Source organism: Puntigrus tetrazona, chromosome 5 (genome assembly GCF_018831695.1).
Source record: "Puntigrus tetrazona isolate hp1 chromosome 5, ASM1883169v1, whole genome shotgun sequence".
Taxonomy (NCBI): Eukaryota; Metazoa; Chordata; class Actinopteri; order Cypriniformes; family Cyprinidae; genus Puntigrus; species Puntigrus tetrazona.
In genome coordinates this window covers 23,105,371-23,132,604 of record NC_056703.1, presented here as the reverse complement: position 1 = coordinate 23,132,604, position 27,234 = coordinate 23,105,371, and the positions used below count along the sequence as shown (strand labels likewise).

The 27,234-nt window shown below is 36.7% G+C and overlaps 2 protein-coding genes and 1 long non-coding RNA gene across 3 annotated transcripts; 2 read left to right on the top strand and 1 right to left on the bottom strand.

The window, feature by feature from the left end:
* The first annotated feature begins 596 nt into the window (after positions 1-596).
* On the top strand, positions 597-5,393 carry nrgna (neurogranin (protein kinase C substrate, RC3) a). The gene is made up of 3 exons (XM_043240775.1): positions 597-753; positions 3,551-3,697; positions 4,599-5,393. Exons 1-3 carry the CDS (start codon positions 739-741, stop codon positions 4,617-4,619), a joined length of 183 nt encoding a protein of 60 aa, XP_043096710.1. The 5' UTR covers positions 597-738; the 3' UTR covers positions 4,620-5,393.
* On the bottom strand, positions 1,482-3,537 carry LOC122346104. The gene is made up of 2 exons (XR_006251092.1): positions 3,287-3,537; positions 1,482-2,256 (listed from the first exon to the last, which is right to left on the bottom strand). It is a non-coding gene; the product is annotated as an uncharacterized LOC122346104 (long non-coding RNA).
* Positions 5,394-13,460: 8,067 nt separating the features above from the next.
* hepacamb (hepatic and glial cell adhesion molecule b) lies at positions 13,461-26,676 on the top strand. The gene is made up of 7 exons (XM_043238281.1): positions 13,461-13,779; positions 21,395-21,736; positions 21,832-22,113; positions 22,224-22,317; positions 22,412-22,497; positions 24,170-24,240; positions 24,566-26,676. The coding sequence occupies exons 1-7, from the start codon at positions 13,692-13,694 to the stop codon at positions 24,893-24,895; spliced, it is 1,293 nt and encodes a 430-aa protein (XP_043094216.1). The 5' UTR covers positions 13,461-13,691; the 3' UTR covers positions 24,896-26,676.
* Positions 26,677-27,234: the final 558 nt, after the last annotated feature.

Below are 27,234 nucleotides of genomic sequence, written 5' to 3'. Positions count from 1 at the left end.
ATATTAATAAACATCAAATTAGGAATTTACAGAGGGAAAAGTATAGTGAATTATATAGTGAATATAGTGATTATATAGTGAATAAGTGTTCCATTTTTCCAAAGTGTTACCGTTTCATATCTGTTAGCTTTTTAAAATAAAATGAAATAGCACAGGTTGACTTATTAAGGATAGCATAATAATGATTTTAAGCAAATTTGATTACTACAGAACATATATGCACATCGTATTAAATATACATTTTTTTCCATCCCATCTGAGAGTGATAAAGGTTGTTACATCAGACGTTATTTATGTATAAGGGTTCGAGTTGTAGCCGTGATTTTTATTAAGTTATGGACATTATGAAAACAAAATGTGCGAGCTACGATTTCTGCCAAACGCGCGCGCTGCGGTTATAACTTTAAGTGTTATAAAAAAGAAGACAATAAACAAAACAAGCGAAAGAAATATAGAGTGTCTGCACCTTCTTGTGTGCTTAAACAATATTTAATCGTTAATAATCCGTAGGAAAGCCCATAAGAAGAAAGCCGTGTGATGTGGGAGAGATTCTCGCACTCTGATTGGTCCGTTCAGCTGAAGCGCACACATCATCAGCAGACAGCGAGAGCGCGCTCAGAGACTCGGCACACTGAAAGAGAGAGAGAGAGACAGCATCTTCACCGATATATTCACTTCAGTCATAGTTTTACTGGACAACAAATCTTAAACTTCACAAACCTGTCATCTCGAATCGCTATGGACTGTCGAAACGTAAGTAAAGACCGTGTTTGTGTTTGTACAGCTGCAAAGAAAACTTATGAATCATGCGGATCTGTGACAACGGACTAAATGTGTTTGCGATATTCTAGGCGTTCTTTGACAAATATAATCATTTTCTAATTTCTGAACAGTTAAGGTAAAAAAAATGAATTACGTAATCCAGCGAGACCTGCAACTTAGTTGAGTTAATATTGTAGGATTTACGGAACTGCTTGACACCAATTACATTAAAATATTAAACTTACAAATTAATTAAAAACTGAGAGAGAATTTGCATTGTGATTACGGAGCCAGATTAATCAGCTAAAACCAACCATTATCTAAGTGACTGTTTACAACAAGAGGATTTAAGAGAGCCTGCTGTACTCAGTTGTATCAATGTCCTGGCAGAGAAATAACAGCTTGCACATATTTGAGGAATATTACAAGTTTTACTGTTTATGCAAACAATGATTGCAATTTTTTAAAAAATAAATGTTTATATGTTTATATTAACCATACAGAGAATAACACTTGTTAGTGTACATTTTTAGACAAATCTTTCTCCATAGGGTTTTTACTGTATGAAAGAATTGAATGCCCTAAAGGAGATGTGCTGTGTATGCAGCTGTGTTTGCTGAGAAGGGTCACCGCTTTGACGTCCGGTCTTGTGCATTCATAAGTGCTGATTTTCAGAACTGACATGTCTGCGTCTAAAAATATAACACTTGAATGCTTGATGCGTTCATCTTTACAAGCTCAAACTTAAGCTTTATTTCCACAAATTGATTAAAAACGGTTAAATAAACTGAAATCTGTGATTGGTTAATGTCAAGTTGGCAATTGTTCGTTTCCATTTGTTTTACCCTCTCTGAACAGCAGGACGACAAGCAGTCGGTTGATTACACAAGTCATCCAATGCGTGGGTTTGGAGTTGTGTGTTTGTGGGAGGGTTCAGAACTTTCTAGAAACAGCAATTATCTGTGTATAATTTGAAGATGTGGCTGTGACTGATGAGACAGATGGTCATTTGCATGTTCCAAACTGACGGGAGATCTTTCTGATGAGACATACTCACGAGTAAAGTTCACGCAAGATGTTCCTTGATTTATGATTGGTCTCTGGATCAGCATCCGTCATTCTTGAGAAAGCTCTGTTGCTGAGAACGTTCTCAAACCTTTGGATGCAAATCAAAGGACATGTAGGTAGAACGTCAAAAAGGGTTTTTTTGACTTATGCGGAGCTTTATGATGAATGATCACAAAGCAGGAGCCCACGGGTTCTTGTTTGTTGTGTAATAGATCGTTGTTTATCCCTTCATAATAGTGCAGAAACCTCAGAGGAGCGTCAGGCTTCCACCTCACTCAGCTGGATCTTCACACTGTTAGCCTGCGAAGCTCAAAATGCTTTCAGCTTCAGTCCCTTGACTGAGACGCACCCCCAGCAGACAGGGAAAATTAGTCGAGCTGTTGGAAACTCGAGGCTCGCTAGGGACCGCTGACAGCTTGGATCCCACTGGATGAGGAGAATAAAAGAATCGAAGAAAGCAAACAAAAAAGAATATGCATTCCCTTAAACATGATGATTTAACTTTGAGGTACCGCGCGTTTTAATGATTTTGATTCTGAAAGAAAAAAAGAACTCTTTTAGCGAGAGACGAATCAAAGTTAATGGAATAGTATTAAAGTGAATAATTAATCAAAATAAGAAAATTCTGTCATTTACTCACCCCTGTGTCATTGCAAACATAGATATTTTGACGATTGTTGGTAACTAAAACAACTTGGTGACCTTGACATTTCATAAAAGATCTTTTTACATTCATTCATTTCATTCAATGACATGAGTGTGAATAAACGATGACTTGATGTTTTTATCAAAATGTTGTAATAGCAAACGATTAAGTTCTAAAAGGAATCTTATGATGGATATATAAGGTATTATAATAATACTAGAAAAGCTCTCACATCCAAAAATAACTCATACCTGTACATGAAAACACATTTACCAGTATCTAAACCTCAACCCAGTGCACAGCTACTCCCAAAGGAATTTTCTAATGGGACTTTCACCAAAAACTGGACTGGTAAGAGTACCATTAAACAATTCCTTTGGGAGCAACAGAGTGCCGACTTTAGGTTTTGACATGACTGTAACAATACTTTACCATTAGCCACTCCAACAAACAACACTGTATGAGAGAAAAGCTTCCACACATTTAGCTCTTTAGAAAAACCTACATACTGTAATGGCAATTTCAGAACTATTTTACATTTTAGTAAGCTGTATTGATTTATACAGTTTAATACATTTTTGTATGATCTACTTACACCCCACTAGCAGTTACAGTTTAAAGGTGGGATTCTTCTTAACCGTTCTCTAAATATCATGCATTTCTGTACAAATCACATTGAGGAAATCCACCTCATAAAATAGTCCCATTTCCTCAAAACCAGCTTGAAAGAATATCCATAGGGCACCTTCTGAAGGCGCTTCAAATATTATATTGTGTATTCATCAGTTTATAAATTAAATATATATTTACCTTCCTCAAAGCTTTTTCATTATGACCGGTTAAAGAGGAACAATTTTTGGAGTTCTGGCAAGAACTCACTGGGTTCCTTTTTGTATGTTCCTCAGAGACTTGCTGCGCAGCCTGCAATCATTTTACACTTGGTGTTCTTGATACAGATTACATGGTGTGAAAGTTCGTTGACACTTTAGTGTAGATCTTGACGAGGAACTGTAACTGTTCTTCTGCCACGTAGTCATAGCTAAAAGTGCTGGCTGTGTTTTATCTGAACTGCAGGAAGGATGCACTCAGCCACAAGATGAGGACATCATGGACATTCCCCTCGATGACCCAGCTGCAAACAAGGCTGCTGCTAAAATTCAAGCTGGTTTTCGAGGTCACATGACCAGGAAGAAAATGAAGGACGACAAGCCTAGAGATGAGGTTAGCAGCATGGGCACTACATCAAAATATCTTCGCCAAGCGACACACACACAAATCCACAAAACAATTCATTACACAGTAATTAATTTTTTTTTAAATATATTATATAAATACTTTGATTTACAGGTTAGATTCACATTTGTAAATTATACATATTCTTAAATCACTGCTAAAATAATTGATATGTCTGCTCTGTATAATACCACTCTAGCTACACATTAATTTCCAATAACCATTGCTTTTTTTTCAATTATAGCCCATGACCTCAAGACATTTTTTCAATTTTGACCCATTAAAGCATTTTTATGTGTCTCTTCACCTCCGACCTTGCTCAGAAACAGCACAAAATCTATAACCACTTCAAAAAGAGCACAGCAGAGAGAAATACAATTCTGTGTTTAAGCCACCAAAGTATTTTTGAAATCTATCAGCCAGTTTTGTAGGTCATTATCCAGTTAATCAATCTTATAATCCATCTTGTATTGAAAGAACAATAAGCATTAAAGCCACAGAGGTTCTTTCAAACTATTGTTATCACAAACTCCACATGATCGTTTATGTCTGGAATCAGAATTTCCCCAGCAGACGTCAGTATGGTTAAAATGGTATCCTAGCAATACCGCCTTAATTGCTTGTTGCTAAGCAATAATACAGATGGTACCCGGTTAATGTCATGTGAGTACCCTTCTCAGTTGTATTGCCTGTGCATAGTAATGCTTTAGAAGAAAAGCAATTTTGGTGAAATGTCTTTTGACCAATTTTTTGGTGTAAATGCAGCACTGAATTAAATGCAGTCCATTTCATGCATAGGAACACGACACGATCATTTGTAAATGCCGGCCTTTCATAAGCATCTTTCAGGAGTTTTGTGCAAAACAAAAACATGTGTCATCTGTTTCAGAAACAACGAGAGCAGAAGTAGCTAAGAGGACCACCGCCACCACCGCCAGATAGCACATCACTGCAATAACCAGAGCTCTTTTGTTTAAAAAGAACCCTTCAGTGTATGATATGAAAGCATCGACATTCAAACAACATGCAGAGTTTGCCACCTGACTAGCAGACTCTCTCACACTTTCCTCTTCTTCCTTTAGCATTTGAGTGGCTGTTTCTGACTCGAAACAGGTTCACAGCATGACATTATAAATTCGATTCATTTTAAGATAGAAGTTTGTTTGTGATCTGTCAGCTTTCAAATCTGAAGCGTTTTTTCTTGTTGCTTCAAGCAAGGCAAGCCAAATACTCTGTCTGGAGATTTGTTGATTTGTTTGAAGTTGTGCTTTACTTCTTTGGCTGTATTGAATCTTACAATATACAAGTATGCATTTACTAAAAGTCAGTGTTTTTTCTAGCATAAATTTTGTTTATGCCTGTTTAATAAAGCAAATTAAGTTCCTCATATAAGCTTTCTGTGTTCATTGGACCAGCTACTATTTAAATGTTGGTGTTGATTATAATAAATATGTTCTTTACTGCTTAGATATATTTTCAATTAGTCAAAAAACGTGGTTTACGTGACAAATATATGCAAGCTGTGCAATAAACAGAGAATATTGTTCGTATTTCCAGACAGTGTGTGTGTCAGATCCATGTGATTCAGTGAAGTATTCCCATAGCTTAATCAATCTTTCAAACACAGAGACTGTATCCTTCAAATAGCACAGATGCTCATTAAAAATGGATTTGCTCAAATGCACTCCTTGCGTGCTGCCCTGTCTGTGTGAATGTTTTTTTGTGCATTTGTGTTTCTGTACCTGTCTATTTGTATCAGATCATCTCCTGGTAAAATACAACATTTTTACCCTGTGTTCTTGTAGCTCAGCTAGTAGAGCATGGCATTAGCTGTGGCAAGGTCACATACTGATAAAATGTATAGAGCGGATGTGCTTAGGATAAAAGCATCTGCGAACTGCATACAGATAAATGTAAATGTCACTGGACTGTATTCTTGAACTTACTGCTCAGGGTTTTAAATGAGGTCTGTAATACCTGTAGAAAGCTCTGTTAGCATCTCCATTAATTTCAATGGCAGTTGCTGGGCTGGTGCATGAAGCACATTATTTGAAATGTGCTATCTTTAAACAATGTTAACATAATATAAAACTGTGAACTTACTGTAATGCTATTTGGACACTTAATTGCATTTTAATGTTGTAATTAATTGTAACACATGAAAGTGTGTTATAGTTTAAATGCATTTTAAATGCAATTACTGAAGAGTTTTTTTCGACTTGCTCAAATAGAAGATATGTAATTTCATAATTACTTTTATTGTCTTTGAAATACGGTTAAAGCGTGTTGCAGATTTTTTTATTTGTTTGTAATGTTTAGAAATATTTGTAATTAAGTTGAAATTAAAGTATACTGAATAACAGTTCAAATTACAATCAACATATTACATATTGCTTAGTCCGTAAACACATCAAAATAAGTTTACCTTAAAATACAACACATTTTTTTTAAACCTTTAATTATTTAACTATTGTTATTACACTTGGTTCACTTTTTGTGTTAAAAAAAGCAGTCATGAAAGTGTTCTTTTTTAAGTATGTTTAAAGGGATATTTCAGAAACTTCAATTCTGTCATCATTTTTAAGGGAAACAGAAGAGGGAAGTGCTGAAATGCTAAATGTCATTCTTGCAACACTCTATAGTGCAGAAATGGGCAAAAATGTGACAGGCCCATCAAATCGAGTCCTACTTTAATCCCAAGAGGTGGCTGTTTGTAATGCCTGACCAAAAACTTATTACATTAACATATTATCCATCCATCCGTATTCCAAACCGCTTATCCTTTGTAGGGGCCGTCCCGTTATCTCGGTCTAGGTAATCCAAATAGCATTTCAGGCTGTGGTTTTATAGCAATAGTTACTTATTGAAGTAGCACTCTGTTATCGCTGTTTGATTTATTTATTCATTCACTTACTTTGCACTGTAGCCTATGGTACTATATCTAAATACTAAGTGTATGTGTGGTAACATAAATAAATAAATAATTTTCCTACCAGTTCCAATATCTACAAGAAGAGGTTGACTAAAGTGACAGCTGTCTAATACGTCGGCTGTCCCTGAAGGAGGATCAATTCAGAGGCTCGACTCAAGCACCGAACTAACTCAATAAGTGATATTACACAGAGAAAGAGAAAGATTGAAATAGTGGAGAAGAGTGGGAGTTGGAGGGAATAATTGTTGCTGGGACGAATCAATGGCTGATGCTTAAGCTCATAATGATGATTGATAAGGATTAGGCTCCTTCTGTTTTTAATTCTTGGTTGCTAATGTGTTCTCTCTTTTTTTGGTGGGGGTGGACCATCTGAACTAGACCATCAGCCAAGCCCCGACTCTTGTTGGTTTTAACATGCCTTGGTTAAGCAGACATTTTACCAGCAGGTTATTTAGCTGACATCCCATTCTTCCCACAGAGTGCTCTTTGTTGGCAGTGAAAGAGTGCCTCTAGAACTCATGTTTTAATTACAGTACACTACTCACAATGGGCAGGAGAAAGTGGAGCGTGTTGTAATTATCTCTTCCTGCCCTGTCCCCTGACAGAGTTTTTATTACATCTACTCGGCCTCCTCAGTGATATCAAGCAGTTAAAATAGAGCAGTCGCACAAGACTGCTGCAAGCTATGTGAGTGTAAAAAACATATCATGTGTGGTTAAAATTCAGGGTGCAAATGTGGATAGATTCTGGGCATATTGCTCAGAATTTGCAATTAGGCCCCCTCAAAATCCCGTTCAGGGTAGGTGTTGACACTAGTCAGTCAGGCCCCTCAAAAGACATTGTGTTGGGCCACTCTCAGCCTCTGGTGTCTCAACCTCCTGCCCATGAGTTTAATAAGGCACCTGCAATATATATGATCATCTCTTCTGTCTGAAGGAGATGTGCAGACAAGCCCTAGGTATGGCAACAGGATGTATTGCGTCTCATTCCCCTTTCAGGATGCATGCACAATGTGTGATGTTCCCTTTCAAATTGGAACGTAGATGCTGCATCATAGAGCTAATGCTGTGATCAATCAATCACACCTAAAGTAAACACACATTGGTAAAATGGACAGCGATGCTGTGAGCCCACAGTTCTGACAGCTATGTGGAAGTGGAGGACTTCTCCCCACCAGAATCCCCACACTTGATCAGAATGATGACAGTGCAGGTCTTCTGACTTATCAGTTTGAACCTTTGGACCCTGAAGTGTATAGCTACACTAGAACACGAAGACAAACTATATGAAGAGCCAGTATAACGGTCAGACTGGTAGCGTTTTTATAATCGTAACAATTCAAAGTGTTTTTTGTAACATGTACTGCATTTGTGCAGATTGTAGAGACCACAGGAACTGGCATAGTGTTTTTCTACAAAAGAAGATGATACCTGAAACTGGTTTGCGCTAGTCTCCAATTACTGCCGGTAAAAAACATATTTTCCAGATTAGATATTTTTGTCATGTATTTGTCATGTATAATGTTAAAATGGTCATGAATAACTCTTAAAAGTGGGAAGTGTATGTGTAATGTGCAGCCACGCAGCCAATGAGCACTCAGATGACTAGGGTTTACTACACATGCCTCAAGCGTAACATTAGGCTTGTATCGATGAGCAAAATCTGCGCAGAACCGAACGCCGGTGATCACCATGAGATGCATGCCGAAAAAGTGTCCAATTTGCATCTGCCTTGTTCTGATGTCATGCTGACATGTGCCAAAAAACTCTCGCGATGGCGAAGCAACTGTGTTGGATTAGACAGGTGAGCACAGTTGCTCTTCACCGACTGCGCTGATCAAAAGCATGATTGGAAACGACTGATTGACGACATAGCTTTGTGCTCGTTGGTTCAGACAATCCTGCTGATGCATTTTTATCTAAAATGTTTGTTTTTTTTATTTCATTATGTACTTAAATTATGCATGCATATTTCCAAACATTATGACAGTACAATCTCTATGTGTCATATCTAATTGTTGTAATATTTCTATAAAAAAATTAAGAAATGGACATTTCCTATGGAATCAAATGGCAAGCACTTTGAGTGTGTTGTTTATCATATTTGTATTCATATAAAAACAACAGAACTGAAATTATATCACGTTTATCCCCAGCACAGCGCAAGAGTGAGAATAACGCAATATCTGCATTTTATATCGTAGGTAATCTGTTCCACTCTGAGAGGGCTGAACTGTCCGTCTTGACTGTGTGTATTTCACTCCTCCCCTCACTGCAGCCACCTACTCTCGTCTCCATTTCAGGCAAGGCTAGGTGCATTTCAAACAGCCTATTTTATACCGGATGAACTAAATGGTACTAAAAAGCTCAAAAATGTTTTATATTTGGTGACAGTTTTAAGCAATGTGCAACACATGCAGTATATATCTGAGTTCATCTCAAAAAATGTGTTGTTTGGATTCATGACGCTAAAACCTCCAATGCTACCATTATTCCAAGGGGGAACATGCATCCTTAACCTTACTCAGGAAAGGGAGGCAAATGAGAGCAAGATAATGCCTTTTTCCAGTAGCTCTTATCACCCAGGCTCTAAACCCCAAGGGAGCCATATAAGAGCTAAGGCCCTACTTAAAGTCCAGAGTGTAACTGAAGGAGATCATCTCAAATCCTGCCTTGAGTAAAGGCACACAACCTAAGACCCATGATTGGTATTTTTCTTTAAGGACTAAAACAAAACTTACTCAATCCATATGAATCCAGCAAGAAATTATAAGAGGGACAACAAATGACAATGCAAAGTCTGTTCATTACTGCTGGACCTGTGTACCATCCAACTGCCCACTCTCATGACCTCTCAGCTATATGCCGGAGGAGAACTGATGGAATGCTTGCCATCAGTCCCAGAGGATCTGAAGAAAACATTATTTTATCTTCCTTCAATCTCAAGAAGGGAACTGGAACCAGAAGGCATGCAATCAACCCACAACCAAACTTCTTGTCCACAGTGCTTTAACATCAAGCATTGTACTGAACTTACCAGCAGTATCCATTATTGAGACATACATTTCTTACATCAGTAATCCAGACTCCGAGCCTGATGTAAGCACTGTCCTCACCTCTTTGAACTCTCCCACAACTATATTAACAGGAGTGCCAGAAAGTCCTGATGATGAGATCGGGGGATCCAAAAGGATGGACAAGTCTGTGGTGTGGAACAGTTCAACAACAGTTTCAGAGGACAATCCCTGCCCCCGATCCATGATAGCAGACCAGGTATGCCTGCAAGGCTTCCCCAGCCTTACCTTGTGCTCCATATGGCCTGCCAATCAATCATAAGGTGGTCTGTAATTATTCAAAAGGCAAGATTTCAGCCTTCAATAAGGACGACTCATGCTTAGAGATAGGTGTCTTCTCAACATCTTCACAAATCCCAACTCGAACAATCCCTACAATCTGAATGCTAGAAGCAAAATAAGCAAAATGAATATGTTTTTCTTTTTCAATATTCCCATCACCTCAGTGACCTCAGCGAGGTTTATGGACAATTTAGCTATGATGTGGGCCATAACATCCAACACTTTACCACATGTGGGGCTGATACAAGGAGAGAGCTTGCTGCAGTGTCTTTACCCTCTACAACCTCATCCAGCACCTTGAAGATAGTTGGCACCAGCAACATGCTTTCTGCTACATCAGAAGATACTAGAGACTGGGCCTCCTGATTCTCCAGATCTTTCAAGCCAGCAGTTCAGCAGTAAGCAAGAGTGACCACTGTCTGGAAACCTTTGCTCACCCCACAATCCTCAAGCTGCCTTAGCAGACATTTGTCCCCACAATCCTCAAGCTGCCTTAGCAGACATTTGTCCCCACAATCTTCAAGCTGCCTTAGCAGACATTTGTCCCTGATACCTCAAGAAGAGGGACAAGTGGGGTGATCAAAGCGTTCCACAATGTGAGATTGTCACTGTAAGTTCATCAAGCAACCTCGAATGCTGTATGCATGTACCTCACTCCCAAGCAAACTATCTGCAGATCGTAGGTTTCCTCAGGAGTCAAATAACGAGCACACGGAGGCACACACATTCTGAGAGACTTGCTGATTAAATTCTCCATTGTCTTCAATAACGTTTTACAAGCTAAGACCCTTTTATACATAAAAGACACTCTGCTTTTGATGTTATGGACTATCATCCCCAACGAAAAATTACGTGAAAAGCATTCTCCATAGCATCAACTCCACAACACACTGTCAGGTAACCAGCTAATTTAGATATTACTACATTAGGGACATATTAGGTTGCATGACAATTTTTTAAGAGCTGAGAAAGTTTGTCTCTGTGTGATGTTGCATTTCATCTTTGCATGAAATGAACAAAATTTCACTTGTGCATATCACAGAAGTGCATTCATCAGAAAATGTTATTTCCTTTCCTCTCACATATTAACACACCTCTAAAAAAATACTATTTTCTGATCTAAAAATACTCTTTTAGGAGCCATTCTCAAAAATAGGCGCTTAAGGGCACATAGTTCATATCAAAGCAAATCACAACTCAAGGAATTCATCATAGCAACAACCCCAGCATGTCTGAATCCATGAGTAGTAACTGAATATCCTGCTCTGTGTTGCGCTGTGGGATGAGAGCCTTAAGTTGCTTTGGAGCCTCTGAGCCCACTTTACGCCCACGTTGGCTCCCACTCGCTCTGACACGTCCAGGGACTCAGCCGGGGGTGGGAGAGTTATGAAATATGAATTTCACTCAGGTTTCCAATGGCAACACAGACAAAATCTGCTATAGTGTTGCCTCCTGCTTCTGTAGGCTCATATGTTCGCTTTTCATCTCTCTTTTTGTTGGTAAATATGTCTTTTGTTTAGCACAGAAACCATGTTCATGCTGACATATACAAGCTTGTTAATGACAAAAGGTCATTACACCTACACCGACTTACAGTATATGGAAAATGAATTAGTCACTGGCTTAATTACTCCCTGTATGTATTTGCTAAAGGGAAATATAAATGAATATAAATGTGAACATGAATTTGGATATGGTTGACTTCGTTTTACATACACTACAGGCTATTCACTCCTAACCTGTAGAGTATATATATACATATGTAGTGTCTGTCTTTCCTTTCCTTTCCTTCCTTCCTTCCTTGCCACAGTTTAATGAATGACTTTTATTCATTAAGAGACAAAGTCATTCAGGAGACCCTGAAGAAACACTGTCCATTTTATAGTGGGACAGAGAAGGAAGGGTCAATTTGGTGCTTTCAAACCAGTGGAGGGCAGCATTGTATAAAGGTGCCCCATGAAACCCCAGTTGCGTAATATATAATGTTTAAAAGGTTTGTGTCAGTGAAAGAATGAAGAATAAAACTTAAAAGAGACAGATAGACAGATATTAGCATCATAGAAGGTTTCAACACTGTACGTAGATTTGGACAGACTGTGTAATTGTTGTGTTTGTCAAATTCTTTGGGCGGCAATGACATATAAAATAAATCCAATAACATTCCTGGAAATAAATGCCAAATCACTGACAAAAGAGATTTTAATTCAGATTCTGTTATTGCATTGACTGAGTTTCATATGACATCATAACTCTAAAACTATTTTGAAATGATTAAAATACATTTCAACATCTAAAGTCAACTGGTTCTTGTTAGATATGCCTTGTGGTCAGTTTTATGATGGCAAGTCAGCTCCTATATCAGTTTAAATAGTAGACACTTTCTATGAAGCCTGTATTAATAATACATTATAATGGATTTCTTAAGGCATTATAATGAATTCATAATGCATTATAAAAATGTTATATAATGTGTTATATCATCACATGAATGTTCATAAAAAACAATTATAATACATTGTAATATTTATGTATTTGTGATTGTAACTTTGAAGAGTTTGATTAATTATAGCACGCAATGAACACCATATTTGAATCTACTTCATTTATAATGGACTATATCATATCTTTATATTGTTTATTTAAAATCTGCACATTACCTTACAACATCTTGTTATTTGTTATACAAGTGTTTCCTGTGAGGCTAATATTGAGGCTAATGTGAGCTAGCTAATACTTTCAACTGAAAAAAAATGCTATGTTTAGTATATAAACCTAAGAATTGTGACATATTACACATTGATCTGATCTGATATCTGATCTTATGGCTGTTTGAGAAAAAACATACTTGTAAGTGGTATTTGACCGTAAAGTAAAGTAGCATAAATAAAGTTGGCAAGATATGAGACTTATAATGCATTATAACTATAAGAAATATAATCCGTTGTAACTTAAGTGGAGGAATTGTGTGTTTTAAATACTCATGATCTTAAAACCTATAACCACAAATAAGTAAATATTATAACACATTAAAACTGTTCTTATGAATATTAATGAGATGATTTAACATATTATAAAGCTACTTATTTATGCCTACTCTTCCCTTTTATTTTTTAAGCTTACTAGGAGAGGCAGGTGTTTGTGTGATTATTCATCTAAAAATTTGAGGGCATATAAATTAGGACAGAATCTTTTGTTTTAATTATCCCTTTAAAATACCGTCAAAGCCAGTTTGTCATTGTTTTTATTTGATTTACTTTTTAATCACCACTATTTTCATTTCTCTAATTTCTATTCACTTCTAATGAAATGTTCAGTTGCACAAATATGTTTATTATCTTAATTACTCAAAGTAAAACTCGTTGGTGAAATACAATAAACAGTCAGGCCATAAAGCAACAACAACCTCCCCACACATATATTAGCACCCCCTTGTCCCCCCTTGCACAAACAGACCCATTCAGCGACTCACAAACATGCCATCATAGTGCACTGGTTGTGAGAATGCGTGCACGCATGCACATGTGTGTGTGAGTGCACATCCGTGTGTGTTTATGCGTGTGTGTGTGTGTGTGTATGTCAGCAGGATGGCATAGCCCAGCCTCGGAAGGAATGGCAAGACTCTGAGTTGAGGGACGTGCTCAGAGTGAACAAATCATGCTAATTGTTTTGGGAAGACTGTGAAAGTTAGACCCAAGATGAAGGCACAGAAGGAGGCTTTCTCTTGGGCATCAGCTGCTTTCGCTGCTCCTCTCCTCCTGATCCTTGCAGTTCTGATTCACTCAGGTAAGAGGGACAAATGTAGCTTTTTATTGAATGACAATGCTACTCTGTTAGCCTTGACCGAGGGCTTATATAGTTATCGCTGGACGTTAAAGAAAAAAATGGCTTTTTATATATGCTTATGTCATTGCTAGTCAATGTCTAGTTCATATTGATTTATTAATAAATAGAAAGCAGAACAGAACTATATTATCTATTGATGCTGACTAATAAATAGTGTGTTTAGACCCTTTTGGGCTCTTCTATTCAACTTATGATATATGAATCTCATAGTATAAGGTAAAAATATAAAATCAACAAAATATCAGATCAATAAAACAAAAGTTTTTGAAAGCTTTGATCTAAACTGGTGTTGCCTTCGAACTTTTCTGGAATCTTTAACCGGTGTGTATCGGTATGATGCTTTCGTGGATGTTGGGCAGGCAAAAGTTTTCACAATACACTTCATCTTAATAATCATTTGAAACCAAATGTCTTTTTATGATATGCTGTGCTTGAAAATGCTATTTACTTCAACCCTATAAAGTCTACTGTATAATATCTGATAAGCAAGTATCTTAGGCCTTAAACGACCATCACAATAATACTTTGTTGGAAAACCTGCTGGACACAATCTTTTATTATAATGTTATGTTTTGCTTTAAAATCAAAAATTGTCTTCTTTGAAACATAAGCCTACAAATATTAACTATAAAGAGTTTTCCCACAATAAACAAGCTGCTTGGTAGTTGTTCGGTTTTGTTATGGGATTGGATTGAGTGCTATACGCAGAATGAGGCATTAATATGTGCTTTATATTAATAAACAGCCAATATGCTATTAATATGCATGCAATAAGCGAATAGTTAACAGTGTCCTTAAAATAAAGCGTAGCACTGACTTGATATTGTTAGTAACATTTCAAGAAGAACAAACTTACTGGTTTGAACCAACTTAGGCTTAATTGATTGTCCATACATCTTTTTTTTCTTCTAGAAAAAGTTTAGTTTTTTTTGTAGTCTAGTGCTGCGCCTGTAAATCTGTAGCAGTGTTAGAGCAGATAGCAGCGTTAGATAGCAGAGACAATAAGTTACTACTGTAGAAGAACAAAGACACTTTCAGTGTACTTTATATTGCTATTTACAACATCATGAAAACCCATTCCTATCCTCGCATCCTGACTATTTTAGAAGCTGTTTGTGTACAATTGGCCAATGTTGTCATCAACAGAGTCACAGGAGCCCTGTGTGTCACTTTTCATCTAATCACACTGATTGTTTGTCGCTCTGTAGGTCCTTTTCATGCCAGGAAATTGGGCCAAACAATTCAAGCTTTTGTGTGCCCATCTCTGGCAGGCCTTTCGCACTGTAAGCAGTTACCAAGGAGATGGGCTGTTTCCACACAGGCTTTATTCTGCTGGTTATCAGAAAGAGAATGAGAATCTTTGATGCTTTACATTAGAATTCTAACAGCTTTAAAAGGTGACCCTCAAAAATACGGCACAAAAGTAAAACCAATCCTCTTTAAAATTAATTACTGGCAATTATTAATACTGTGTATAAAGCATTAATAAAGCAAGCCAATCGTGAAAATTGAGAGTGATATGTGTTTGAACCCCTATTTAAAGCTGCAGTCCGTTACTTTTTTTGGTTAAAAATGATCCAAAGCACCACAGACGTTTGCTTATAATAATGTTTTCCCGTTTGAGTGGTACGGGTGGGTTAAGTATGGCGCTGCACCATTTCTGTAAACATAAAGAAGCTGTCCCATTGAGTTTCAGGTGTGTCTGTTAATTATGTAGCGGTGTCTTCGTTGTTTGCGCTACTTAAACTCTGTGTTTCTAGTGTCCTCGTCAGCTGTTCTTGAGTTTGCGCTATGCTGTACTCTGTTGGATTATATTAAACAAAGTTGAAGTTCATCCGGTGTTTCCTCGTTCCTAAGCAACAGCAGAGTGTGACAATTTTAAAAAAATCTACACGCTAATACACACTATGCTCATAGTCGCATAGCTGCTGTTTTTAATATTAATAAATTGAGATTGATGTATAACAGTAATGATAATTAGCAGGGTTTGATGTGATATGAGCTAACCGATAGTTAGATTTAATCATTGGTAGCCATTAATCATTAGTAGCGTTATTAATATTTTTTCCTCAGTTCAGAATAAAGCAGAACAGACTTGTTACCTACTTATTCAGATGAAAATATACAGTAAAAATTCTTATTTAGGCCATATATTCCAAGACGTAGGCTAGAATCTGCGATTACTAAAGCTGTCTTAATTCAGACATTCTCCTCTACTCTAATCTAAATTATGTGTTTCTATGGCAACACAATCAACTCCAAAGCCCTCACAGGCTCCTTAACTCATAATTACAACTTGTAAACTCTGAACGTTCTGAGAGTTATGACTTGGACCAGTGACAGCGACCATGTGACTGCATAACAACATAAAAAAACTATGTGTAAAATGCCACTTGTTGTCATCTCATAATTATGGTAATTGCGACATGATGTAAAGGCAGCATAAGTACAGGATTTACATCTGAGGAGCGACTGACTGGCTACACGTTCACCTCTTAACATCAGACACCGGAGCACAACCTCACAACCTGTGGAATACTACTCTGCGAGGAACTGCAATTCCAGGCTTTCAAACAAAGATGACGACAAAGAGGCAAAACTTACGGACTGCGGCTTTAACATAGTCTGGGTTGCTGTTGTTTTTAATACTATAGTGTACTATAGTGTAAAAATATTAAGCAATGCAGATGCTTTCAACATTTATAATAAGAAGCTGGTAACACTTTATAATAACTGCATGCTATGAATCATTAGGAAAGCATTAGTAGTCACTTCATCTTTTATAAACCATTGTTCCAACATTAATAGGCACTAGCAGGCAGTTTATAAAAGCAGCTATAAATGCCTTGTTCTTGAGCATATTTAATAATTATATTTTAATATTTTATTAATGATCAATGTATTATTTCTAAATAATTATGTAATTTACAAACCAGTTATTTAGGAATGTTTCATGAGATCATATTAATCAGTACATGATTAATAAATTATTTAAATGTACATTAATAAATCTAGACACTTTATAAAAGTTGCTCAGGTTGTTAATAAATGCTTTATTAGCAAATGTTCGTGCAGTAATTTATGATTAAGTCAGGTAGCTGGCAACTGCTAACCTTTAGTAGTTGCCAGCCATCTCTTTTTGTAAACTCATCTAAAGTGTAAAACATGGAGATTAAGGAGATGTAATGGCTCATTTATCTTCCAAACGGAAAAGTTAAACAAACACAACAACAGAGGGATACAGAACACAGAAATATTTTTCAAGATGCAAAAAATTAAACTATACAATTGTAAACTTGAAAATCAGTTACAGTCTTTTCATCTTTAAATGAATAGTTCTATATCCCTTTGTGTTGTGTTTGTTTATTTTTTCTGTAAGGAAGAAACCTGAGCCTTTAAATCTCCTTTGTAATAGATATGCTTATAAATCAAGAACAATGCATTTATAGCTGTATTATTAACTGCTTACTAACAACTATTAATGTTGTAACAATGCTTTATAAAGAATGAACTGACTATTTAATAATGCTTACCTAATGATTCATAGCATGCAGTTATTATAAAGTGTTACTGAAATGTTTCTTAATCAGAAAACCGGCATATTAGAATGATTTCTGAAAGTTCATATAACAATCATTTTTCAATAATACTTCACAATATTACTGATATCTTACAGATTTCTTTACTGTTCATTTTATTAATTTCACTTTCACTTTTATTTGTCATTTCTTCTCCTGCTGTTTCTGAGAGTGTCATAACAGAGTTGTGACCCATTTTTGACTTGAATGTGCTCAAATGTGAGTCATCAATATCTTAAGAGCTCGATTGTAAAAGGTGTACTTTATGTTGTTGCCCTCTCTGGCAATGATATCTGATGAGTAATATTATAGCGTTATGTGCACAAGGTTGCAGTGACAGTCAGACAGAAGGAGGGGTGAGGCCTTTCCAAACTGACACATTAAGTGTAATCTTCCCTGTGTGAGTGGAAACAAAAGGGGGACAGCTAATAAACCATCACCTAAAGTGAACACGACATGAAACAGAAATAGCAGAGAGAGAGAGTGAAAGAGAAAGATCTGTCACTATACGGCTGTTATATAGCAAATAAATTAAATATTCCATTTAAAAATTACATTATTTATTGTAATAATTATGTGCTTATGGAATTATGCAACTAGTAATTTACAGTGTCCTACAGTGCACTTAACATAGGTTCAGTCCTCGTAGAGGAGCCTGAGGTCAAGTGATTTGCTCAAGAGCATAATAGCTAATAGCACAGGTCAATCCTGGTGTGGATCTAACCATCAGACTCATAATTATGAGCTCTGATTATGAACCCTGAGCTGTATAGAATACTTGTGGTTTTTGAAGAAACTAAAGTACCCTAACAAACATCAGGAAATTAAATAAAAAAAGAGATTATGGATTTTAATTGCATAAAAAATTTCTGTCCTTTCAGTTGTAACATAAAACAAAATAACCTTTATGCAATGCATATAATATGTCAGTGATAGATTAATAAATTGTTTCTGCATTTAAAAATAATGTCATGGTTTAAAACGTTTGTGTGTATTTTTTAAATAATTATAAATATTTTTATAACAAATCTCTGTATAAATTTATACCTGTAAATCCTTGCAAATATATTTCACTGTCAAATATACAGTATATATAAATATACAAAGTACGCACAAAAATATGTAAAGAAAAATGTTTATTCTGAATGTGATTCATTACAATTAATCAGTTGACAATGCTAATACACTGTAATGAAGATGAGGCATAAGCAGAAGAAAAATCTATTTACGGATGTTTATTAAAACAGTTCAACAAATCCAAACTCAGTGTCAGCTAAACAGGCGATGAGGTCAAAAACACAGTAAGGTTCCCCAACCAGGCAAACAGGCAAAAGGGCTAAGAAAAGTCAAAGCAAACAGTTGAACAGGTCATACACATGGCAATAGGACAATAATACCTACGCTTAGTAGAACAGGATAACAGTCTTCAACTGCTGGAACAGAGGAGAGTCGCCAGACCACGGAAACAAACGGGGTTGATATCCCAGCATGCATTGGAATGGGGTGAGTCCTGTGGAGGCATGGGTTACGGAGTTTTGGGCGTATTTTGCCCATTGTAAGAATTGTGCCCAGGTTTTCTTTCCTGCTGCAGTAGGTTCTCTCTCTACCAATCTCCTGGTTTAGCCTCTCTGCTTGACCATTTGACTGAGGGTGATATCCTGACGTCAGACTCACATTGATGTCTAGTTGTCAGTGGAGAGCGTTCCATATCTGAGAGGTAAATTGAGTTCCTTGATCAGAGATAATGTCTTCAGGTAAGCCACAGATTTGAAAAACATGGTGCAATATAGCTTGAGCTGTTTCCATCGCAGTTGGCAGAACTTGATAAGGCGACAAGACTTGAAGAATCTGTCAATGATGACAAGTATAATTGCAAATTCTTCAGATGGTGGAAGATTGGAAACAAAGTCGATTGACAGGTGGGACCAAGGATGTTGAGGGCTCAGTAGAGGTTGCAGAAGTTCCTTGGCAGTTGGCAGTTCCAGACTGCGAGTAAATAGACCGGGTGTTTCAGGATAGGCGCCGAAGTGAAAATTGACTTGAGTTTTGTAAAGGTTGTGGTGACATTGTTTGTCCATTTTAACTTGGATGGTTTTCCTTTCAGAAGAGATCTCCAAGTGGAGGCGAACATTCTGTAGTTCCTGACAAAACTGGCAAGCCTAGAAATTGTTGAAGTTCCTTGATTGTTGACGGTTGGGGCCATTCTGTTACTACCTGGATCTTGGAAGTGTTCATCTCAACTCCTTGATGACTTATGTGATATCAAGAACGTGGTGTTCTGGACATAGAACTCACTTTTCTCAGCCTTCACATAGAGGTGGTGCTGAAGTGAATGAGAGAGGATAGTTCGGATATGTTCTACGTGTTCTTCCTCAGTGGTCTTGGCATGTTGATGTTCATGCAATGGTTTAGGCAAAATTTGGACCAGTGAGTCAAGGATAATACAGGATCGTGAGTGAGAGGCTTTCAATAAGGAACAGCCAATCTTAAGCTGCAGCATGTTTAGTGATACCTCCCTCTATTGATTTATTGTTGACATTGTTGATGCAGATGGAGGGCACAAAAGGTAGTGTAGGTAGACTATATATTCTGACAATATCTTTGTTGATCATGTTCAGAGCAATAAGTTATTCAGTGCTGTCAAGGTAATTGAACCATTTTTAGTAGTCAGCCGAACAGGAATCAAAAAAGATTTTGAGATTTGAAGAGAGAATTGATCAACACCGTGGGCACACAGCGTTACAGTTGCCTGTTTCACCACAGTAAAAACAAAGATTATATTGCAGCCATTGAGTTCTCTCTTCATCAGATAAGTGTTTATAGCTTGGTGGATGGTTTGTGTGGTGAGGAATGTTGAGTGAGGCAGACAAGCAGATTTTCTCTTGGGAGAGTTTCTCAACAGGTTATCAATCTTAATAGCCATAGAAAAAAACACAGAAAGCATACATTTTTCAGAGAAATATCATTCCACCCAGTCTGTGCGGTGAGGGTTCTAAATTCAATTGCGAAATCTGCAGCAGTTCATTTGCTTTGAAACATGTGTAGTAATTGCATGGAAACATCTCTGCCCCCCTCGGGATATTCAAACACATCTCTAAGTTGCTGCAGGAAATATTCTAAGGAAGAACGAAACTATGAATCCATCTCGCAAAATGCTGCAGCTCAGTCAATAGCTTTCCCAGATAACAGTGACATAAAAAAAAGTGCATTTACTTCCCTCAGATCGAAACTGATCTCTCTGGCTTTCGACAAATGAAACCATGACTGGTCTGCAGAGCCATCAAACTTGACTGGCAATGCTAGTCTTACCATTGGTTGTGTGTTTGAGGAAGTGATTAAATATAGTGGGTCAAATGATCGTTTGCCGACTCCACTTTGTTCAGCGTTTCGCTCTGATAAGCAGATCCCGCTTGAAGCTGAAAAACTTCCACTGGATTCATTGTTGGTAAAGTATTCTGTAATGAAGGTGAAGCAGAAGTCAAGGAAGAATCCATTTGTGGATGTTCATTAATAAAGTTCAACAAATCATAACTCACGTCAGCTAAACAGGTGATGAGGTCAAAAACACAGTAAGGCAGCCCAACCAGGCAAACAGACAAAAGGGCTAAACTAACGCTCGGTAAGGCAGGATAAACTGGCAATACTTTGCAAAGAAGACATGTGGTGGCCACATTAATATGGCCAGCAAACAGGAAGCAGTTGCAGAGGAAGTGCTTTGGTGAGAGCTCCCTCTGTTGGTGTGGTGCTACATATACACATTTTAGCCACAAATGCTTGTCTTTTCTCATCCAATTGTGTCATTCCAGATTTTACATGCAGTTCTAAAACAGAAATCTTAAATTTAGGCCTAAATATTTTTAAGTGCAGTCAACAACAGTTCAGATGACTCTTTATAAACTTATTTGATAATCTCTTTACATTTTTACAAACATCAATCTCTTAAATCAGATGTTTAAATTAGATTGTTTATGTCACAGCATGTGTTCAGGGAGTGAACATGACCAGTCTTGAGACTCTAATCAGAGGGACAGTGGGTGGAGAAGCTCTGCTCTCCGTCCGATACTCAAGCACCAGTATGGATCCTCCTGTAATCAAATGGCAGTTGAAGAGGGACAAACCTGTTACAGTGGTCCAGTCCATTGGTACGGAGATCATCGGTAACCTGCGACCGGAATACAGAGACCGTATCCTTGTTTTTGAGAACGGGACACTTCTGCTCCATAACCTCAGGCTGTCTGATGAGGGCACTTATGAAGTGGAGATCTCCATCACAGACGACACCTTCACTGGAGAAAGCAGCATTGACTTGACAGTGGATGGTAAGAAAAATCAAACACTACAGAATCACAATTGGTATTAATCTACTGACACCAGCAACTCATATAACAATAAAACCATACCTAAATTTTGCCAGAGCCAATCTCTAAGCCACACGTCCACATGATCACCTCCACCGTGTTGGAACTGACTGAGAACTTCACACTAAACTGCACCCATGAAACAGGAACTAAGACCACCTACAGCTGGGCAAAAGGTGGTCACCCATTACTAAATGAGACCCGTCTGCTGTTGTCATCGGACCAGAAGGTCCTGACCATCACACGTGTTCAGATGGTTGATGATGATGTCTACAGCTGTATGGTGGAGAACCCTATTAGTAGCATGAGAAGTCCACTAGTCAGACTCACCGTTTACAGTAAGAGCGGGTTGTCTGAATATAATTCACATTTTAATTTCTTTTAAATATTCAGCATTTGTGTCATGCATGCAGATGTAAAATGGCTGAAAATGTTTTTTTGTTTCCAGAAAGAAGTTCTCTTTATATCATACTGTCTACAGTGGGCATCTTCCTCCTTGTCACTCTTGTAACTGTGTGTGCTTGCTGGAAGCCATCAAAGAAGTATGACTTTTTTTTTCTTTGCAGCTTGTCCATCCTTAAGTAGCCAAAATATTGATGTATATTGACATGTCACCACAAATGCTTTCATTAACAGATCAAAAAGACAGAAGTCCAAAACTATTAAACCAAGATCTATTCAACAAAACCATCACATCAGGTATAAAGACGTCAAGCCAGAGGGTATGTCATCAATTTAATTATGCTTCTTTCTTATTGATTTAATGGCCATATTACATGCTGATCACAGCAAATACATACCAGACAAACCTAGGTTCAAATATGCCTTTTGACTAACTTTTTTCTCCCTTTTCAATTAAAAAATTAAAATTAAAAAGTTGAAAATAAAGTTGTGGGTAGGGTTAGGGTATGTATAGGGAAGACTTTATTGTCCTAACGAATTCAAATTCAAATTCAAATTTACACTCAATAACTTATTATTGTATACTGTTTTATAATTCACTACAATACGGAGGTGCAGATAAATGCCACTATTTGCAGTAAGTAGTATAATTAGCAGAAAATCTGGCTATTTTACAGTAGTATAAATAGAATCTATTACCACTTAGAATTCATCAGTGTTGTGAAGGTTACTTTGAAAATGTAATAGGTTAAAGATTACAAGTTATCCAATATAAAATGAAATAGTATGAAAAACTTTCTCAATTGCATTATTAAAGTAAAGTAACTGATTACTTTTGATTACTTTTTGATTACTTTTTCATTTCTAATCAGCTTTTCAAACATTTTCACCATGCATGGTTAACCTTACAGTAGTACTTGACACTGATTATTGTAAGGCTTTTAAAATCCCTTATTACTTCAATTAAGATTTTAATTAAGATTACAATCTGAAAACAACCACAAAAATTTGACTTTAGTACCACTTTTTACTTTGAGATTGACCTGAGATTCATTGCAGATTTATATTTGTAATATCTTTAACTACAAGTTTGGCAAAAAAAAAACATGGCTAATTTGTGTTTACTGTAACTTTGCAGTAGATAATAATGTCCTTAGTATGCAGGATTTAGAGTAATGAATGAGTTAATGGGCTACTTAGCCAAGGAGATAAACAAAGACAAAACTACGATAGCACATTCATAGATGAACCTGCACTTAAAATCCTGAATAGTGGTTTTGCTTCTCCGCTCCACCTGTGCGCTTATACAGTCCACTCCATTCACAAACTCTCTCGCGGATCACTCTGATCGAAAATAGATTCATGAATAGAGTTCTATATATATCCATTATAGTTATTTTGTAATTACATTGCGTAATGCCGTTACATGTAACTAGTTACTCCCCAACACTGGAATCCATCGCTGTTTAAAATTTTGCACATTTTTAAGTCTAAACAAAAAACTCTTAAAACTACAGTTGTACAAAAACTACAGAAGTAACTGTTATTAATTTGCAATTAGTGCTATCAAACGATTAATCACTTCCAAAATAAACATTTTGTTTTCATAATGTGTATGTGTGTTCTGTGTATATTTACTATGTACATATAAATGCACACAAATGCAGTATGTATTTAGAAAATATTCACTTCTGAGGTCTATATTTATATTCATATCATTTTAAATCTGAAATATATACATGCATATATATATATATATATATATATATATATATATATATATATATATATATATATATAAAAATATATATGTAATATACACAGTACAGATACATATATTATGTAAATAAAAACTGTAATTTTTGACATGATTAACCATGATTAATCATTTGACAGCACTATATGTTATATATAGTACTATATATTATATTATATTATATTATATTATATTATATTATATTATATTATAATGTTTTTCATTTATGATTCTAGATGATGCCATCCCAATAATGACTGATCATGAGCGCAGGAATCCTGTATCACTCTACATCCTAAAAGAAAAGGTATTAACATGTCATTTCCCTCACAGCACCACTGCTTTATGTTTAAAAATAGCTCTTTAAGTGGATGAGTGCTTCATTACCTCAGTAGAGCTGTCTGTGATTCAGAGAGCAAAGGTTGAATCTGTAACCACCTGACTGCAACGTTTCTTTACATTAGACATTAATATTTATATTTTCACCCGCACATACTGTACAGCAGAACAGGTTATGAGATTATCATATTTCCGTGCTACAAGAACAGCGGAGTTTTGCATGTCTTGACAACATGAAAGTGCATTGATGTAGGCGTGTAAAGACTGTAAATGCCCGCACTTGACATCCTCAGGATTCTCCTCCCGGCGAGCCAGCATCAATGTGTGAAACATGCACCTCCAACAGCAGCAGCCCCCCGAGCTACAGCAGCTCCATACCTCCTCCGTCCGACTCGCTTGAGCCGCCGGCACGCTCCTCCCGCAGATACCCTCGCACCCCCACCAAATCCCCACCGCACCATCGCCGGAGGAAGGGACACAGTCAGAGCCCACCAGCCCCCTCCTCGCCCCGCGGCCGGGGTTCCGGACGGGCCTCTCAGCGCACGGCCTCCTCGTCTCCAGCCAGGACACACCAGGATCCATCCACCCCTCCACAGGAACCCAGAGGCTCCCCGAAAACATAGATGGTAGCACTGACCACTTTTGCCAAGCCCACATGCTGCAAAAAGACAGATACTCTATTGACCTGCACGAATACTTTTGCATTAATGTATGTCAACTTTAAAGACACATATATGTTTATGCTCCAAAACTATGCATTTCAAACTTGTTTAGCTTTATCATTTTAAAGGGATGAAAAAAAATACATTTTGTCATTAATTAAATCCTCACGTCTTTCCAAACCCGTAAGACCTTTGTTCCTCTTCATGACACATTTAAGGCCCAGACATGTAGTAAGGAGATCATTAAAAAATGGTTGAAGTGTAATTTCCATGTACTTTTTCTGCAAAAACAAAAATTACAACTTTATTCAACAATTTGTTTTCTCCCGTGTCAGTCTTCGACACAATTCAGGAGCGTGCCATGAATACATGGTGGCAGAGACTGACCGGAGGAGAAGAAATCACTGAATCAAGTCGTTGTTTTCTTTATGCACAAAAAGCATTCTTGTATCTTCATACGTCTGCTGTCTATGGAGGGTCAGAAAGCTAAAGAAAATAATCAAAAATCTTAATTAGTGTTCTGGAGATCATTGAAGGTCTTGATGATTTGGAACAACGTGACTGTGAGTAATTAATGACAGAATTTTTATTTTTGGGTGAACTATCCCTTCTAGACACTTTTCAAAAGCACATTGTGAAAGCTGATTTAACATGCTAGGATAGATTAACTTTCTGACATGTCTGGGTCATTTATTGTGATTGCGCTGACTTGACAAAGCCTTCAAGCTAAATCCACCAATTTAACACAGTCCTACAGATTAATTACAGTTGAATTATATTACATTAAATACAACCTATGGGCTTTTTCATTACCAGTTTGACATTATCAGATGTGTGCGGTGGAGGGGGGGGTAAAACAGTAGTTTATCATATGCTTTGCACAACAACTATGATAGGATAGACAAAAAAACAGTAACAAATAAAAATGACAAAAACATATACTAAAATATTCAATAAAATAAAAAAGTAGAAAATAAATACTAATCCAAATATTTAAAATATTTCGTAATACGTAAAAATAACAACTTTAGCAAACATCCCTTTTGCGCATTGTGACTTCTCAAACAACTCAAACGGGTCTATAAAAGTGAAGACGTGTCTCAACAAATAAAATCAGGCTATTTTCAACAAAAGTTTCAGCGTATTGAGAATATTTTTAACCTTACAGTTAGCGTACTCATTAGTAATACTTTTATACAGCATACTTTTGTGGGGACATTATATATATATATATATATATATATATATATATATATATATATATATATATATATATATATATATATATATATATATATATATATACCATTCAAATAATTTAGTACCCAGAACACCATAACACCATAGCAAACAACACCCTAGCAGCCAGCCAAAACCCTCAAGCAGTGCTCTAGCAACACCCTAGCAACCACCTACCTAGACCTATATGTGTTTCAACTACCCATGTATTCAAACTCAAAAAAGCTGGGTTGTTTCAAACAAACTTTGGGTCAAATATGGATTGCCCCAACTTTTTGATAAAAAAAAAATATTGAAAAAATGAACCCATCAGTTGGGTTGTTTGACCCAAACTTGGGATGAAACAGCCCTGTTGTGCATTACAAGAGACTTTGTCAAGCCAACAGTGAATGTCTTTCCTTTTCTAGTTTTTTCCATTTCCTGTTTTTTTTTTATTTTGGTGAATTTAAATGACAAGTAGAGCTGATCTGTAATAAAGATGTTAAATAGGAGATTGAGCAAGACCTGAATGCAGTTTGTCACATATTTGTTGTTATTTTGTCAAGTGTTTCTCCTGCTCATAATCTGAGCATTATGTAATCTTTCTCGCTGAAGTTCATATTGTTCCTGAAAAGGGAGAGACAATGTGCATGCTGATTCACACAAAGGACACAGTAGGCTCCTTGTTATGCAAGGGCACTGCCGTTGAGAACAGGCATTGTAAAGGGAGCAGGCTGTTCTTGATTCATACCCATGCATAAATGTATAAGTTGGAGACAGAAACTCAAATAAACGCAGGGAATGCTAATAGATTACCCTGTGGAAAAAAAAAAATCAAAGCCTTCAAAAGAGAACGTTTTTAAAATTAAAGTTTTAAAATACTAGCATAAGTAGGCATAGAATTAGAATAATTAATTAGAATAAAATTTGATTAATTTAAAAAACAAAAATGTTTTTTTTTATCTTACAACTTGGAGTTTGTTTTTTAGTTTGTCTCACAGTTCTTAGTTTATATCTCATTCGTGAAAAAGTCCCGATTATGAGGACGTATATAACGTAGGTTATTTGTTTTTTATGGAAAA

What these genes read in the sequence shown, in the direction of transcription:
- nrgna (XM_043240775.1), top strand. An exon ending in ACGACAAGCCTAGAGATGAG is followed by an intron (nt 3,698 to 4,598) that starts GTTAGCAGCATG and finishes CATCTGTTTCAG; the next exon opens with AAACAACGAGAGCAGAAGTA.
- hepacamb (XM_043238281.1), top strand. Translation starts at nt 13,692, where the DNA reads ATGAAGGCACAGAAGGAGGCTTTCTCTTGGGCATCAGCTGCTTTCGCT. An exon ending in TGCTGGAAGCCATCAAAGAA is followed by an intron (nt 22,318 to 22,411) that starts GTATGACTTTTT and finishes TTTCATTAACAG; the next exon opens with ATCAAAAAGACAGAAGTCCA. An exon ending in TAAAGACGTCAAGCCAGAGG is followed by an intron (nt 22,498 to 24,169) that starts GTATGTCATCAA and finishes TTATGATTCTAG; the next exon opens with ATGATGCCATCCCAATAATG.